The following is a 15,717-nucleotide window of genomic DNA, read 5'->3' as shown; positions in this document are numbered from 1 at the left end:
CCAAATTTACCTACTACTCCCTCCATAACATTTTTACCCACTTAAGCATTGAAATCCCCAACCACCATTACTCTCACACTTGATTCAAAACTCCCCATGCATTCACTCAACATTTCCCAGAATCTCTCTCTCTCCTCTACACTTCTCTCTTCTCCAGGTGCATACACGCTTACTATAACCCACTTTTCACATCCAATCTTTATTTTACTCCACATAATACTTGAATTTATGCATTTGTAGTCCCTCTTTTCCTGCCATAGCTTATCCTTCAACATTATTGCTACTCCTTCTTTAGCTCTAACTCTATTTGAAACCCCTGACCTAATCCCATTTATTCCTCTCCATTGAAACTCTCCCACCCCCTTCAGCTTTGTTTCACTTAAAGCCAGGACATCCAGTTTCTTCTCATTCATAACATCCACAATCATCTCTTTCTTATGATATGCACAACATCCACGCACATTCAGACTTCCCACTTTGACAATTTTCTTCTTCTTATTCTTTTTAGTAATCTTTACAGGAAAAGGGGTTACTAGCCCATTGTTCCCGGCATTTTAGTTGACTTTTACAACACGCATGGCTTACGGAGGAAAGATTCTTATTCCACTTCCCCATGGATATAAAAGGAAAAGTAATAAGACCAAGAACTATTAAGATAAAATCAAAGAAAACTCAGATGAGTGTGTATAAATAAACGTGTACATGTATGTGTAGTGTGACCTAAGTGTAAGTAGAAGTAGCAAGACGTACCTGTAATCTTGCATATTTATGAGACAGACAAAAGACACCAGCAATCCTACCATCATGTAAAACAATTACAGGTTTTCGTTTTACACTCACTTGGCAGGACGGTAGTACCTACCTGGGTGTGAAGTATAGGTTATAAATGTTACAGTAAGGAGGAGGCTGGAGGCATGAGAGATGTCACGTCTAAGGGCAATGTGGTGTAAATATTATGCAGAGAATTTGTAGTGTGGAAATTAGGAGGTGTGGAGTTAGGGCTAAATAAAGGTTGTTGAGGTGGTTTGGTCATTTAGAGAGGATGGAGCACAGTATGAGCTTAATTCTACAAGGCCAACATTAACTTGCTACTAATGCTGCTGCTGTTCTTTTTAATCTGTTTTGGATCAGTTTTGTTATCAAGTTACACTAAATACATGTGAGTATGTTGCAGTGGATGGTGAATGGATTACTACACATATAGGTTGGTAGACAGCAACCACCCAGGGAAGTACTACCGTCCTGCCAGATGACTGTGAAACAAAAACCTGTAACTGTTTTGCATGATGGTAGGATTGCTGGTTTCTTTTTCTGTCTCATAAACACGCTAAGATAACAGGGATATCTTGCTACTCCTACTTACACTTTGGTCACACTTCACAGACACGCACATGCATATATATATATACATACATCTAGGTTTTTCTCCTTTTTCTAAATAGCTCTTGTTCTTTTTTATTTCTTCTATTGTCCATGGGGAAGTGGAAAAGAATCTTTCCTCCGTAAGCCATGCGTGTCGTATGAGGCGACTAAAATGCCGGGAGCAATGGGCTAGTAACCCCTTCTCCTGTATACAATTACTAAAAAAGAGAAGAAGAAAAACTTTATAAAACTGGGTTGCTTAAATGTGCGTGGATGTAGTGCGGATGACAAGAAACAGATGATTGCTGATGTTATGAATGAAAAGAAGTTGGATGTCCTGGCCCTAAGCGAAACAAAGCTGAAGGGGGTAGGAGAGTTTCAGTGGGGGGAAATAAATGGGATTAAATCTGGAGTATCTGAGAGAGTTAGAGCAAAGGAAGGGGTAGCAGTAATGTTAAATGATCAGTTATGGAAGGAGAAAAGAGAATATGAATGTGTAAATTCAAGAATTATGTGGATTAAAGTAAAGGTTGGATGCGAGAAGTGGGTCATAATAAGCGTGTATGCACCTGGAGAAGAGAGGAATGCAGAGGAGAGAGAGAGATTTTGGGAGATGTTAAGTGAATGTATAGGAGCCTTTGAACCAAGTGAGAGAGTAATTGTGGTAGGGGACTTGAATGCTAAAGTAGGAGAAACTTTTAGAGAGGGTGTGGTAGGTAAGTTTGGGGTGCCAGGTGTAAATGATAATGGGAGCCCTTTGATTGAACTTTGTATAGAAAGGGGTTTAGTTATAGGTAATACATATTTTAAGAAAAAGAGGATAAATAAGTATACACGATATGATGTAGGGCGAAATGACAGTAGTTTGTTGGATTATGTATTGGTAGATAAAAGACTGTTGAGTAGACTTCAGGATGTACATGTTTATAGAGGGGCCACAGATATATCAGATCACTTTCTAGTTGTAGCTACACTGAGAGTAAAAGGTAGATGGGATACAAGGAGAATAGAAGCATCAGGGAAGAGAGAGGTGAAGGTTTATAAACTAAAAGAGGAGGCAGTTAGGGTAAGATATAAACAGCTATTGGAGGATAGATGGGCTAATGAGAGCATAGGCAATGGGGTCGAAGAGGTATGGGGTAGGTTTAAAAATGTAGTGTTAGTGTGTTCAGCAGAAGTTTGTGGTTACAGGAAAGTGGGTGCAGGAGGGAAGAGGAGCGATTGGTGGAATGATGATGTAAAGAGAGTAGTAAGGGAGAAAAAGTTAGCATATGAGAAGTTTTTACAAAGTAGAAGTGATGCAAGGAGGGAAGAGTATATGGAGAAAAAGAGAGAAGTTAAGAGAGTGGTGAAGCAATGTAAAAAGAGAGCAAATGAGAGAGTGGGTGAGATGTTATCAACAAATTTTGTTGAAAATAAGAAAAAGTTTTGGAGTGAGATTAACAAGTTAAGAAAGCCTAGAGAACAAATGGATTTGTCAGTTAAAAATAGGAGAGGAGAGTTATTAAATGGAGAGGTAGAGGTATTGGGAAGATGGAAGGAATATTTTGAGGAATTGTTAAATGTTGATGAAGATAGGGAAGCTGTGATTTCGTGTATAGGGCAAGGAGGAATAACATCTTGTAGGAGTGAGGAAGAGCCAGTTGTGAGTGTGGGGGAAGTTCGTGAGGCAGTAGGTAAAATGAAAGGGGGTAAGGCAGCCGGGATTGATGGGATAAAGATAGAAATGTTAAAAGCAGGTGGGGATATAGTTTTGGAGTGGTTGGTGCAATTATTTAATAAATGTATGGAAGAGGGTAAGGTACCTAGGGATTGGCAGAGAGCATGCATAGTTCCTTTGTATAAAGGCAAAGGGGATAAAAGAGAGTGCAAAAATTATAGGGGGATAAGTCTGTTGAGTGTACCTGGTAAAGTGTATGGTAGAGTTATAATTGAAAGAATTAAGAGTAAGACGGAGAATAGGATAGCAGATGAACAAGGAGGCTTTAGGAAAGGTAGGGGGTGTGTGGACCAGGTGTTTACAGTGAAACATATAAGTGAACAGTATTTAGATAAGGCTAAAGAGGTCTTTGTGGCATTTATGGATTTGGAAAAGGCGTATGACAGGGTGGATAGGGGGGCAATGTGGCAGATGTTGCAAGTGTATGGTGTAGGAGGTAGGTTACTGAAAGCAGTGAAGAGTTTTTACGAGGATAGTGAGGCTCAAGTTAGAGTATGTAGGAAAGAGGGAAATTTTTTCCCAGTAAAAGTAGGCCTTAGACAAGGATGTGTGATGTCACCGTGGTTGTTTAATATATTTATAGATGGGGTTGTAAGAGAAGTAAATGCGAGGGTCTTGGCAAGAGGCGTGGAGTTAAAAGATAAAGAATCACACACAAAGTGGGAGTTGTCACAGCTGCTCTTTGCCGATGACACTGTGCTCTTGGGAGATTCTGAAGAGAAGTTGCAGAGATTGGTGGATGAATTTGGTAGGGTGTGCAAAAGAAGAAAATTAAAGGTGAATACAGGAAAGAGTAAGGTTATGAGGATAACAAAAAGATTAGGTGATGAAAGATTGAATATCAGATTGGAGGGAGAGAGTATGGAGGAGGTGAACGTATTCAGATATTTGGGAGTGGACGTGTCAGCGGATGGGTCTATGAAAGATGAGGTGAATCATAGAATTGATGAGGGAAAAAGAGTGAGTGGTGCACTTAGGAGTCTGTGGAGACAAAGAACTTTGTCCTTGGAGGCAAAGAGGGGAATGTATGAGAGTATAGTTTTACCAACGCTCTTATATGGGTGTGAAGCGTGGGTGATGAATGTTGCAGCGAGGAGAAGGCTGGAGGCAGTGGAGATGTCATGTCTGAGGGCAATGTGTGGTGTGAATATAATGCAGAGAATTCGTAGTTTGGAAGTTAGGAGGAGGTGCGGGATTACCAAAACTGTTGTCCAGAGGGCTGAGGAAGGGTTGTTGAGGTGGTTCGGACATGTAGAGAGAATGGAGCGAAACAGAATGACTTCAAGAGTGTATCAGTCTGTAGTGGAAGGAAGGCGGGGTAGGGGTCGGCCTAGGAAGGGTTGGAGGGAGGGGGTAAAGGAGGTTTTGTGTGCGAGGGGCTTGGACTTCCAGCAGGCATGCGTGAGCGTGTTTGATAGGAGTGAATGGAGACAAATGGTTTTTAATACTTGACGTGCTGTTGGAGTGTGAGCAAAGTAACATTTATGAAGGGATTCAGGGAAACCGGCAGGCCGGACTTGAGTCCTGGAGATGGGAAGTACAGTGCCTGCACTCTGAAGGAGGGGTGTTAATGTTGCAGTTTAAAAACTGTAGTGTAAAGCACCCTTCTGGCAAGACAGTGATGGAGTGAATGATGGTGAAAGTTTTTCTTTTTCGGGCCACCCTGCCTTGGTGGGAATCGGCCGGTGTGATAATAAAAAATAAAAATCATATTCAATAAATACATGTGAGAATGTTGCAATGGATGGTGAATGGATTACTACATGTATCATATTCAATAAATACATGTGAGTATGTTGCAATGGATGGTGAATGGATTGCTACACATATCATATTCAATAAATACATGTGAGAATGTTGCAATGGATGGTGAATGGATTGCTACACATATCATATTCAATAAATACATGTGAGAATGTTGCAATGGATGTTGAATGGATTACTACACATCATATTCAATAAATACATGTGAGAATGTTGCAATGGATGGTGAATGGATTACTACACATATCATATTCAATAAATACATGTGAGAATGTTGCAATGGATGGTGAATGGATTACTACATGTATCATATTCAATAAATACATGTGAGTATGTTGCAATGGATGGTGAATGGATTACTACACGTGTCATATTCAGTAAATGTGATTCGATGTGTTGTAATCATGGAGGATGTTATATTTTTTTTTTTTTTTTTTTCAACAAGTCGGTCGTCTCCCACCGAGGCAGGGTGACCCAAAAAAAGAAAGAAAATCCCCAAAAAGAAAATACTTTCATCATCATTCAACACTTTCACCACACTCACACATTATCACTGCTTTTGCAGAGGTGCTCAGAATATAACAGTTTAGAAGCATATACGTATAGAGATACACAACATATCCCTCCAAACTGCCAATATCCCAAACCCCTCCTTTAAAGTGCAGGCATTGTACTTCCCATTTCCAGGACTCAAGTCCGACTATATGAAAATAACCGGTTTCCCTGAATCCCTTCACTAAATATTACCCTGCTCACACTCCAACAGATCGTCAGGTCCCAAGTATCATTCGTCTCCATTCACTCCTATCTAACACGCTCATGCACGCTTGCTGGAAGTCCAAGCCCCTCACCCACAAAACCTCCTTTACCCCCTCTTTCCAACCCTTTCGAGGACGACCCCTACCCCTCTTTCCTTCCCCTATAGATTTATATGCTTTCCATGTCATTCTACTTTGATCCATTCTCTCTAAATGACCAAACCACCTCAACAACCCCTCTTCTGCCCTCTGACTAATGCTTTTATTAACTCCACACCTTCTCCTAATTTCCACACTCCGAATTTTCTGCATAATATTTACACCACACATTGCCCTTAGACAGGACATCTCCACTGCCTCCAACCGTCTCCTCGCTGCTGCATTTACCACCCAAGCTTCACATCCATATAAGAGTGTTGGTACTACTATACTTTCATACATTCCCTTCTTTGCCTCCATAGATAACGTTTTTTGACTCCACATATACCTCAACGCACCACTCACCTTTTTTCCCTCATCAATTCTATGATTAACCTCATCCTTCATAAATCCATCCGCCGACACGTCAACTCCCAAGTATCTTTGTGCTTTGCAAGCTAGTAAATTAGTGTATACTACAAGTGGGATGAGTAGGGATGTTACGTATGTTTGAAAGTGCTTGAGAAGCTGGTACTTAATGTATACCACAGCTAGGATAGGTAGGGTGTAATTCAGTGGTTCAAAGACTGTGTAAGGGTAAATAGTCTCTTCTTGAATTAGAAACTAAGTTAAAGGAACTTTATATTTAACTTTTTTTGAACAATATACAGTGATATAATTTTTCATTGCAGGGAAAAAGCAAGTAGAAAAATTTCCATGTAGTTTGGAAGTTTCCAGTCCTGTTAAGCTGGAAGTAGAAAACACACCTATGGAAGATGCAGCTACCACCATCGCTGTTTGGACTGGCTTACAGTGTGGTAGTAAGTGATAGTGATACTGAAAAAGTTAGTAATGGAGAAAGCAGATGATCATTGTGAATTTAAAATTGACAAATGAATTGGGAAATACGCAAACAAACTTAAGTTGGATTTTTCCCCAAGTTTCATGATGGTAGTGAAAAATCACCCAGAAAAGTAATAAATTAAACTTCAGTTATTTATCTTGCTATGTAATAGTTAATTTGTAGAGTTTTGATTAGTTTAAATGTTCATTCAAAATCTTTCAAATTCCTTTGATACTTAAAAAAGATCATTAGCAGTAGTAGAGAAGGTAACAGGCTGACATTAATCCAAGGCTCTGGAGGTTTGATTTACTCTCAGGTGTATACTCCTGCGGGTAAATCAAATTTCTCTTTCAGTTTTATATAATGAGTACACAGTGTTTTAACATTTTATAGTGTCACTGATGAAAGAATTTATTCAAACAAATCTTTCATTCATAAATACATTGTCAATCATACAGTTGTCTAAATTGTATCTTCAAAAATGTCTGAGTTACACTCAGCAGCCAAGTCAAGTTGATTCACCTGTTTGTTGAATTTGCATGTGCCTGTTTCCTGTTTGGAGAGTATTTGTATATGTTATTGGAAATGGAAAAAAAAATTGAAGGCAGATTATATGAAAAAGGAGTGATGAAAATATTGCAAAAAAGTATGAAAATTAGCTAATGGGTGATTAAAGTACATAACTTTTTGCTGAGAACAAGGACATATGTTGATGAACCAAGAAAGCAAACTAAGAAATATTAGGGAAGAAGGGAATATTTTTGGAAAATTGTGTAGTTAATGGTAATTTTTTTATATTCATTCATAAAATTTTTATTTTTCAACTTTTTCTTAGAGCCCTTAGAATGTGCAATACTGAGTTGCCAAATGATGAACTTGCCTTCCAGTCCCTAAAATTTCTTATTGTTAAATCACTAGCATCCACCAGACTTTAAGAGTTGAAAATGACATCACAACAGGATTGATCTTACTTAGTGGGGGGGGGGGGGGCAAGAGTACCCTAGCACTAATCTTGTGAAAATACATTAGGATTAGTGTGCCTGACATGCGCTGCATGCTAGTGGCTTTCTTTTATGTATGCTGCAGAAAAGAAATAGATGTATACCACAGTCACAACAAAGCTCTCAGGGACTTCACATAAGAACATAAGAACGAAGGAACACTGCAGAAGGCCTACTGGCCCATGCGAGGCAGGTCCAAGTCTCCTACCGGCTTAAGCCAATGCACCCAACCTAGTCAGGTCAGGTCACATTGACTTAAGGGAGGAACACGGCAACCGACCTGGTAGCACAAGCTATTAGGTCCAACTCACACCCACCCACATCCACTCATGTATTTATCCAACCTATTTTTAAAGCTACACAACATTCTGGCCTCTATAACTGTACTCGGGAGTTTGTTCCACTCATCCACAACTCTATTACCAAACCAGTACTTTCCTATATCCTTCCTGAATCTGAATTTTTCCAACTTAAAACCATTGCTGCGAGTCCTGTCTAGGCTAGATATTTTCAGCACACTATTTACATCCCCTTTATTTATTCCTGTCTTCCATTTATACACCTCAATCATATCCCCCCTAATTCTACGTCTTTCTAGAGAGAGCAGATTCAGGGCCCTTAGTCTATCCTCATAGGGAAGGTTTCTGATACATGGGATCAACTTTGTCATCCTCCTTTGTACATTTTCCAGAGAATTTATATCCATCCTGTAATACGGTGACCAAAACTGTGCAGCATAATCTAAATGAGGCCTAACCAAGGATGTATAGAGTTGAAGAACAACCTGAGGACTCCTATTATTTATGCTTCTTGATATGAAGCCAAGGATTCTATTAGCTTTATTGCGAACACTTATGCACTGTTGTCTTGGTTTCAGATTACTGCTAACCAGAACTCCTAAATCTTTTTCGCAATCCGTAATATTAAGATCTACATTATTTAGTTTATATGTGGCATGGTTATTGTCCTGTCCAACATTTAGAACTTTGCATTTGTCTATATTAAACTGCATCTGCCACTTCTCCGACCACTGCATCAGTCTATTCAAATCTTCCTGGAGTGCTCGAATGTCCTCGTCAGAATGAATTTGACGGCCTATTTTGGTGTCATCGGCAAACTTGCCGATGTCGCTCTTTATGCCCTCATCTATGTCGTTTATGTAGATTGTGAACAGCAGGGGGCCCAACACTGACCCCTGTGGAACACCGCTCGTAATGCTTCCCCACTCTGATTTCTCCCCATTTATGCAAACTCTCTGCTGCCTATTTGTCAACCATGCCTCTATCCAGGAAAAAATTTCTCCTCCTATTCCATGTGCTTTAATTTTCCTCAATAGTCTCTGATGTGGGACCCTGTCAAAAGCCTTACTGAAGTCCATATACACAATATCATATTCATTACCATGATCTACCTCCTCAAATACCTTAGTGAAAAAAGTTAATAAATTCGTAAGGCAGGAACGCCCCTTTGTAAAACCATGCTGAGATTCGTTGATTAATTTATGCTTTTCAAGGTGGCTACGAACTGCCTCGGCAATTATTGATTTCATAAATTTTCCCACTATGGAGGTTAGGCTTATTGGTCTATAGTTCGAAGCTAAGGACCTGTCACCTGTTTTGAAAATAGGTATCACATTTGCCATTTTCCACTTATCTGGCACCATGCCCGTTTGTAGTGATATGCACCATCTCTTGTAATGGCTGCCACGAAGTACTCAGAGGGGACTGGGAGACACCTATAGGCTTGTGTTAATGAGCAAAATTTCACCTGTGGCATCTACAACAAAAGCACTTGGGTGATGCGTAAGAATACTCAATCTAATGGGGTGAAATTGTCAGTTGGAAATCCACACCACCACACTCTTCAAAAGCAGCTCTGATTACACACTAGACACACTTCCACAGAGCAGAGGAGCTTTCAGTTTAGCCTTGCCCCCTTACTTGCCTCATACTCAGAGAAACAGGCTAATGTACATTTAACAGCTCTATCCTTGTATCATTCCCAGGTTCCTGAGAACTGCAGTATGCCTACCAGTCCTTCCACATTTAAATGCACTGGCCACTTCACCTTCACTTCACCAACTTCTCTTTACTATCTGAGTATGTCTTTGATTTCCTATTTTCACTTGGCTCATTTCATTTTTATTTTATTTATTAACACACTGGCCGATTCCCACCAAGGCAGGGTGGCCCAAAAAAGAAAAACTTTCACCATCATTCACTCCATCACTGTCTTGCCAGAAGGGTGCTTTACACTACAGTTTTTAAACTGCAACATTAACACCCGTCCTTCAGAGTGCAGGCTCTGTACTTCCCATCTCCAGGACTCAAGTCTGTCCTGCCGGCTTCCCTGAATCCCTTCATAAATGTTACTTTGCTCACACTCCAACAGCACGTCAAGTATTAAAAACCATTTGTCTCCATTCACTCCTATCAAACACGCTCATGCATGCCCGCTGGAAGTCCAAGCCCCTCGCACACAAAACCTCATTTACCCCCGCCCTCCAACTTTTCCTAGGCCGACCCCTACCCCGCCTTCCTTCCACTACAGACTGATACACTCTTGAAGTCATTCTGTTTCACTCCATTCTCTCTACATGTCCGAACCACCTCAACAACCCTTCCTCGGCCCTCTGGGCAACAGTTTTGGCAATCCTGCACCTCCTCCTAACTTCCAAACTACGAATTCTCTCCATTATATTCACACCACACATTGCCCTCAGACATGACATCTCCACAGCCTCCAGCCTTCTCCTCGCTGCAACATTCATCACCCATGCTTCACACCCATATAAGAGCGTTGGTAAAACTATACTCTCATACATTCCCCTTTTTGACTCCAAGGACAAAGTTCTTTGTCTCCACAGACTCCTAAGTGCACCGCTCACCCTTTTCCCCTCATCAGTTCTATGATTCACCTCATCTTTCATAGACCCATCCGCTGACACGTCCACTCCCAAATATCTGAATACATTCACCTCCTCCATACTCTCTCCCTCCAATCTGATATCCAATCTTTCATCACCTAATCTTTTTGTTATCCTCATAACCTTACTCTTTCCTGTATTCACTTTTAATTTTCTTCTTTTGCATACCCTACCAAATTCATCGACCAACCTCTGCAACTTCTCTTCAGAATCTCCCAAGAGCACAGTGTCATCAGCAACGAGCAACTGTGACAACTCCCACTTTGTGTGATTTTTTATCTTTTAACTCCACGCCTCTTGCCAAGACCCTCGCATTTACTTCTCTTACAACCCCATCTATAAATATATTAAACAACCACGGTGACATCACACATCCTTGTCTAAGGCCTACTTTTACTGGGAAGTAATCTCCCTCTTTCCTACATACTCTAACTTGAGCCTCACTATCCTCGTAAAAACTCTAAACTGCTTTCAGTAACCTACCTCCTACACCATACACCTGCAACATCTGCCACATTGCCTCCCTATCCACCCTGTCATACGCCTTTTCCAAATCCACAAATGCCACAAAAACCTCTTTAGCCTTATCTAAATACTGTTCACTTATGTTTCTCTGTAAACACCTGGTCCACACACCCCCTACCTTTCCTAAAGCCTCCTTGTTCATCTGCTATCCTATTCTCCATCTTACTCTTAATTCTTTCAATAATAACTCTACCATACACTTTACCATGCATACTCAACAGACTTCTTCTTCTTCTTTCAACACACCGGCCGTATCCCACCGAGGCGGGGTGGCCCAAAAGGAAAAACGAAAGTTTCTCCTTTCAAATTTAGTAATATATACAGGAGAAGGTGTTACTAGCCCCTTCCTCCCGGCATTTTAGTTGCCTCTTACAGCACGCATGGCTTATGGAGGAAGAATTCTTTTCCACTTGCCCATGGAGATAAGAGGAAATAAACAAGAACAAGAACTAGAAAGAAAATAGAAGAAAACCTAGAGGGGTATGTATATATATGCTTGTACATGTATGATTGGTGGAATGATGAAGTAAAGGGTGTGATAAAAGAGAAAAAGGTAGCTTATGAGAGGTTTTTACAAAGCAGAAGTGTTATAAGAAGAGCAGAGTATATGGAGAGTAAAAGAAAGGTGAAGAGAGTGGTGAGAGAGTGCAAAAGGAGAGCAGATGATAGTGGGAGAGGCACTGTCAAGAAATTTTAATGAAAATAAGAAAAAATTTTGGAGGGAGTTAAACAAGTTAAGAAAGCCTAGGGAAAGTATGGATTTGTCAGTTAAAAACAGAGTAGGGGAGTTAGTAGATGGGAAGATGGAGGTATTAGGTAGATGGTGAGAATATTTTGAGGAACTTTTAAATGTTAAGGAAGAAAGAGAGGTAGTAATTTCATGCACTGGTCAGGGAGGTATACCATCTTTTAGGAGTGAAGAAGAGCAGAATGTAAGTGTGGGGGAGGTATGTGAGGCATTACGTAGAATGAAAGGGGGTAAAGCAACTGGAACTGATGGGATCATGACAGAAATATTAAAAGCAGGGGGGGATATAGTGTTGGAGTGGTTGGTACTTTTGTTTAATAAATGTATGAAAGAGGGGAAGGTACCTAGGGATTGGCGGAGAGCATGTATAGTCCCTTTATATAAAGGGAAAGGGGACAAAAGAGACTAAAAATTATAGAGGAATAAGTTTACTGAGTATACCAGGAAAAGTGTACGGTAGGGTTATAATTGAAAGAATTAGAGGTAAGACAGAATGTAGGATTGCGGATGAGCAAGGAGGTTTCAGAGTGGGTTTAAAAACCTATTTTGTAAAAAAGTTAATCTTCCTGAGATGGCTGCTTTTGTAATCTTTGATAGTTATTCTGATATGCAGTTTGCACACAAGCAGGGTACATTTACTAAGTTAATTAGCAAGCAGCCTAACCCCTCTCCATTTTGCCCTCGGAATATTTTCCGTATAATTCCAGCTCCTAGGCTGATTGAAAAGGAATTGCCCGTCCCATTCGGTCAATGATATCTGTGGCATTATTACCCATGCAATTGGATTATCTGGGAATGTGCTGGGCTGCCTGACCTAGTGTCTAAGGGTGATGGAAGTATCCCAGGAGGCTTCCTGTCAGTTCCAGGTGGCAGCCAAGGTCAGTTTCCCAATCGCCCATATCTCGTCAACCAAGGTGACATGGGTGATGCAGGTCGTCCCATCCTGGATTACTGGCATGAAGGGTAGGGTAGGAAGTTTTCCATACTGCATCAGCACTGCATGCTGCAATGTAGGTGCTCTTGGACATAGAGGGGGAATATTTAGTACTCGTTTCTCCTCAGAGCTGCCCCCCTTTTCCCTCCTCCCACTTTTGTTTATTTCCCCTTCCCCACTCTACTCCCTTAGAAAGTCATAATTCATGGATAGTCCAGGTCATGATTTGCCTCCTAGGCCCCTTAACCCTGCAGCACCATTACTTCTGACCTTTGCTCTACCTTGACCTTGGTGAGTAAGACGCATGTGCATTAGTTGGACATCATTATTGTTGAAACATTTCAACTACACGTTGGGCTTCTTCAGCGGATTGAAGACAGTAGAAGTGGTAAGATAACGATGTTGTAATAAGTCCCTTCACATCTAAATTCTTCACTCGTGAAGCAAGTGTAGAGTTGAGATGCGAAGCAGTGTAGTTCTGGACCTGGAAGAGGCTGGCTCCCAGTCCCTTGTTAGTAAGAATAACATCTGGACTTTCAAAATTTCATAAAAATTAAAAGTTTGAGCAAACATTGCTAGTCAGAATGTCTTGGAATGGCCAGTCTATAACATTTTCTGCAGATCATTGTTTACAAGTAAATAATTTTTTAAAAGGGGTGCCATTGGTGTAAATTGGGAAGATCATCATAAATTAGGGCCCTGCTGGATATGGATATCTTGAAATTTCTCAAGAACCATAAATTGATAGTTTTGGAGAAGGCAACCTGGTATTGCTTCAATATGAGACAGGTAGTAAACTGTTAAGAGAGGTCATCACTCTTAAACCTAAGGTTTGTCCATATAAAATGAGCAGTAGACTCACTGTAGGAAAGACATTACTGGCTAAATTAAATAATTAACTCAAAGTACCACAAGCAAACTACTCTCTCTTGCAAGCAAGTGAAGATCTATATGGTGTTGGGGATCAAGTATTTACTAATAGACCCCATTATTAATGTGATCTCATGAACTATTCTGTTATAACCCTCAAAGAAAGTGAAACCCAGAAATAAATAACATTAGAAAACTGGCCAGTATAATTTGCAAATAAAAAAATAATAAAAATGTGGGTGTGATACATCATATTTTTTTTTCAGTCTGTCCATTATGTGGATCCATAATTATTGTATAGCCAGTAAATATTACCTGTGATATAGTATTCTCTATACTGGGAGACTTAAGTCTCTATCTCTCAATCTTTCCCACCTGCCCAACCTCAGTCAGGTAGTGAGGAATGGTGAAGCACATGTACCTGTCAAGGGTTAAATGACCCTCATTAATCAAATGCTGCCACATTTGATTGTTAATTAGTATTGAAATTTGCATTTATTATGCAATATATAGCTTGAATATAGATGTATATTCCTGTATGCTTTTCTTTAAATAAATAAAATTTATACACTTTGCTGTTATTATCCTTTTATAAAAATATACTTACCATGTTCTCCTTGACCCAGCATATGACTGATGGGAGAATAAAAATGTGAGGCTTGAACTCATGATGAGTCTCAGAACACTGACCTATGGGTTTTTGGACTCACTTTCCTTGGGTTCAAGCCCCACCCTTTAGTGCTTCACTTTTTATTATAATAAGCCCCACCTGTTCCTGGCTTTGTCCTATTTATCATAGCTCTGTTATGTGAGTGTGTTGCCTCTACGACTTAACTCTCCAGATTGTTCAACTTCCTGACAATTCTAATGCTGAATAAATCAGTGGTGGCTTATCCATAAGAGCTACAGAGCTGCAGTTTTCCCAGATGCTCACTGCCAGACATATGACTTCATCAACCTTACGCTAAAATAATTTGCAACTGACAAATACTATAGGAAAAATCTGTTGTACGTTGTTTTCAATGTATTTACGAGCAAATTTTTTATTTTTTTGTTGAACTGAGATAAAAAAATTATTAAAAATAGAGGTTTGTTGTAGTACAACATGTCCAGAACAAGGCTTTATGCTGGATATTTAGCACTAACTAGCAGGATCGTGTCTCCCCCACACCAGGATAAATATTCTAACTCAAAACACCGGGGAACATGGTTAGCAACAAATAGATGGACATGCTAGAAATTCATCATGAGTATGTGGATGACCTATCTAAGGAATTAGGAAACCACTAAGCACCTTCCACCTATTCTATTTACCTATCCCTATCTACTCTGACCCATAAACTCTCCCCACTCCTAATGAGCAGGGTGTCCAAGACAAATTTTGCAAGGCAGAACAAGATTGCTTTGGGGCTCCTGGGGACAGGCTGAGGCTTCTCTCAAAATTGAGAATTTGGAGTCCAGTAAAAAAGTTGGTAAACTTTCATCAATGCTTTATTTCCTGCACAGCAGGATGACCAGATAACATATACATGTGTTTTATACTATACTGATTTTGAACATTTTTGTTGACCTACAACTATACAAGTGCCTAAATTTTTTAAATGTTTAATAAATTCTTTCAAATTAAAATAAATTCTTAAGTTTAATACATATTTACTTGGACTACTTAGTGAAATGAGCATTTACTAAATCAACAAGTCTGGTATGAGGCAAAGTAAACCTTAGTTTTTTTGACATGTTTGAGTTTGCTAAATGATCTTTCTGCTGATGCTGCTGTAGCTGGAATTTTCAACAATACATACATACCTCCAATGTCATCTGCACTCTGCTGCCCTTTCTTTACCTTCCCTCCTTGTTGATGGATCCTCCTCTAACCCAGACTCATACACTTTTTGACAGCAACTGATTTACTACACAAACTCTGATGATGATGCCTCTAGCACTCTCCTCAGTCCTTTCAACTTTAATCTCTAGCTACCCTCTACACCTGCACTATCCACTGCCCTGCTGCACTCCATAACTTATTAATCATCCCTCTTGCTACCCATTACCCCTACATCCTTCCCTGCCCTGCTGCACTGTATAACCCTTATGGTTTAGCACTTACTTTTTTATTATAATAATCAA

The 15,717-nt window shown here is 40.0% G+C and overlaps 1 protein-coding gene across 1 annotated transcript in view; it reads left to right on the top strand.

The window, feature by feature from the left end:
* The window catches only part of LOC128698361 (uncharacterized), a 75,970-nt gene extending 61,812 nt beyond the window's left edge, over positions 1–14,158 (top strand). The window contains exon 8 of the mRNA XM_070102613.1: positions 6,435–14,158. Coding sequence (XP_069958714.1) covers positions 6,435–6,571 — 137 coding nt within the window. The 3' untranslated portion in view covers positions 6,572–14,158. The remainder of the gene's footprint in view (positions 1–6,434) is intronic.
* The last annotated feature ends 1,559 nt before the right edge of the window (positions 14,159–15,717 follow it).

This window comes from Cherax quadricarinatus, chromosome 82 (assembly GCF_038502225.1).
Source record: "Cherax quadricarinatus isolate ZL_2023a chromosome 82, ASM3850222v1, whole genome shotgun sequence".
Classification (NCBI taxonomy): domain Eukaryota; kingdom Metazoa; phylum Arthropoda; class Malacostraca; order Decapoda; family Parastacidae; genus Cherax; species Cherax quadricarinatus.
Note: the sequence above shows the minus strand (reverse complement) of the source record. Positions and strands in the feature narration are given on the sequence as shown.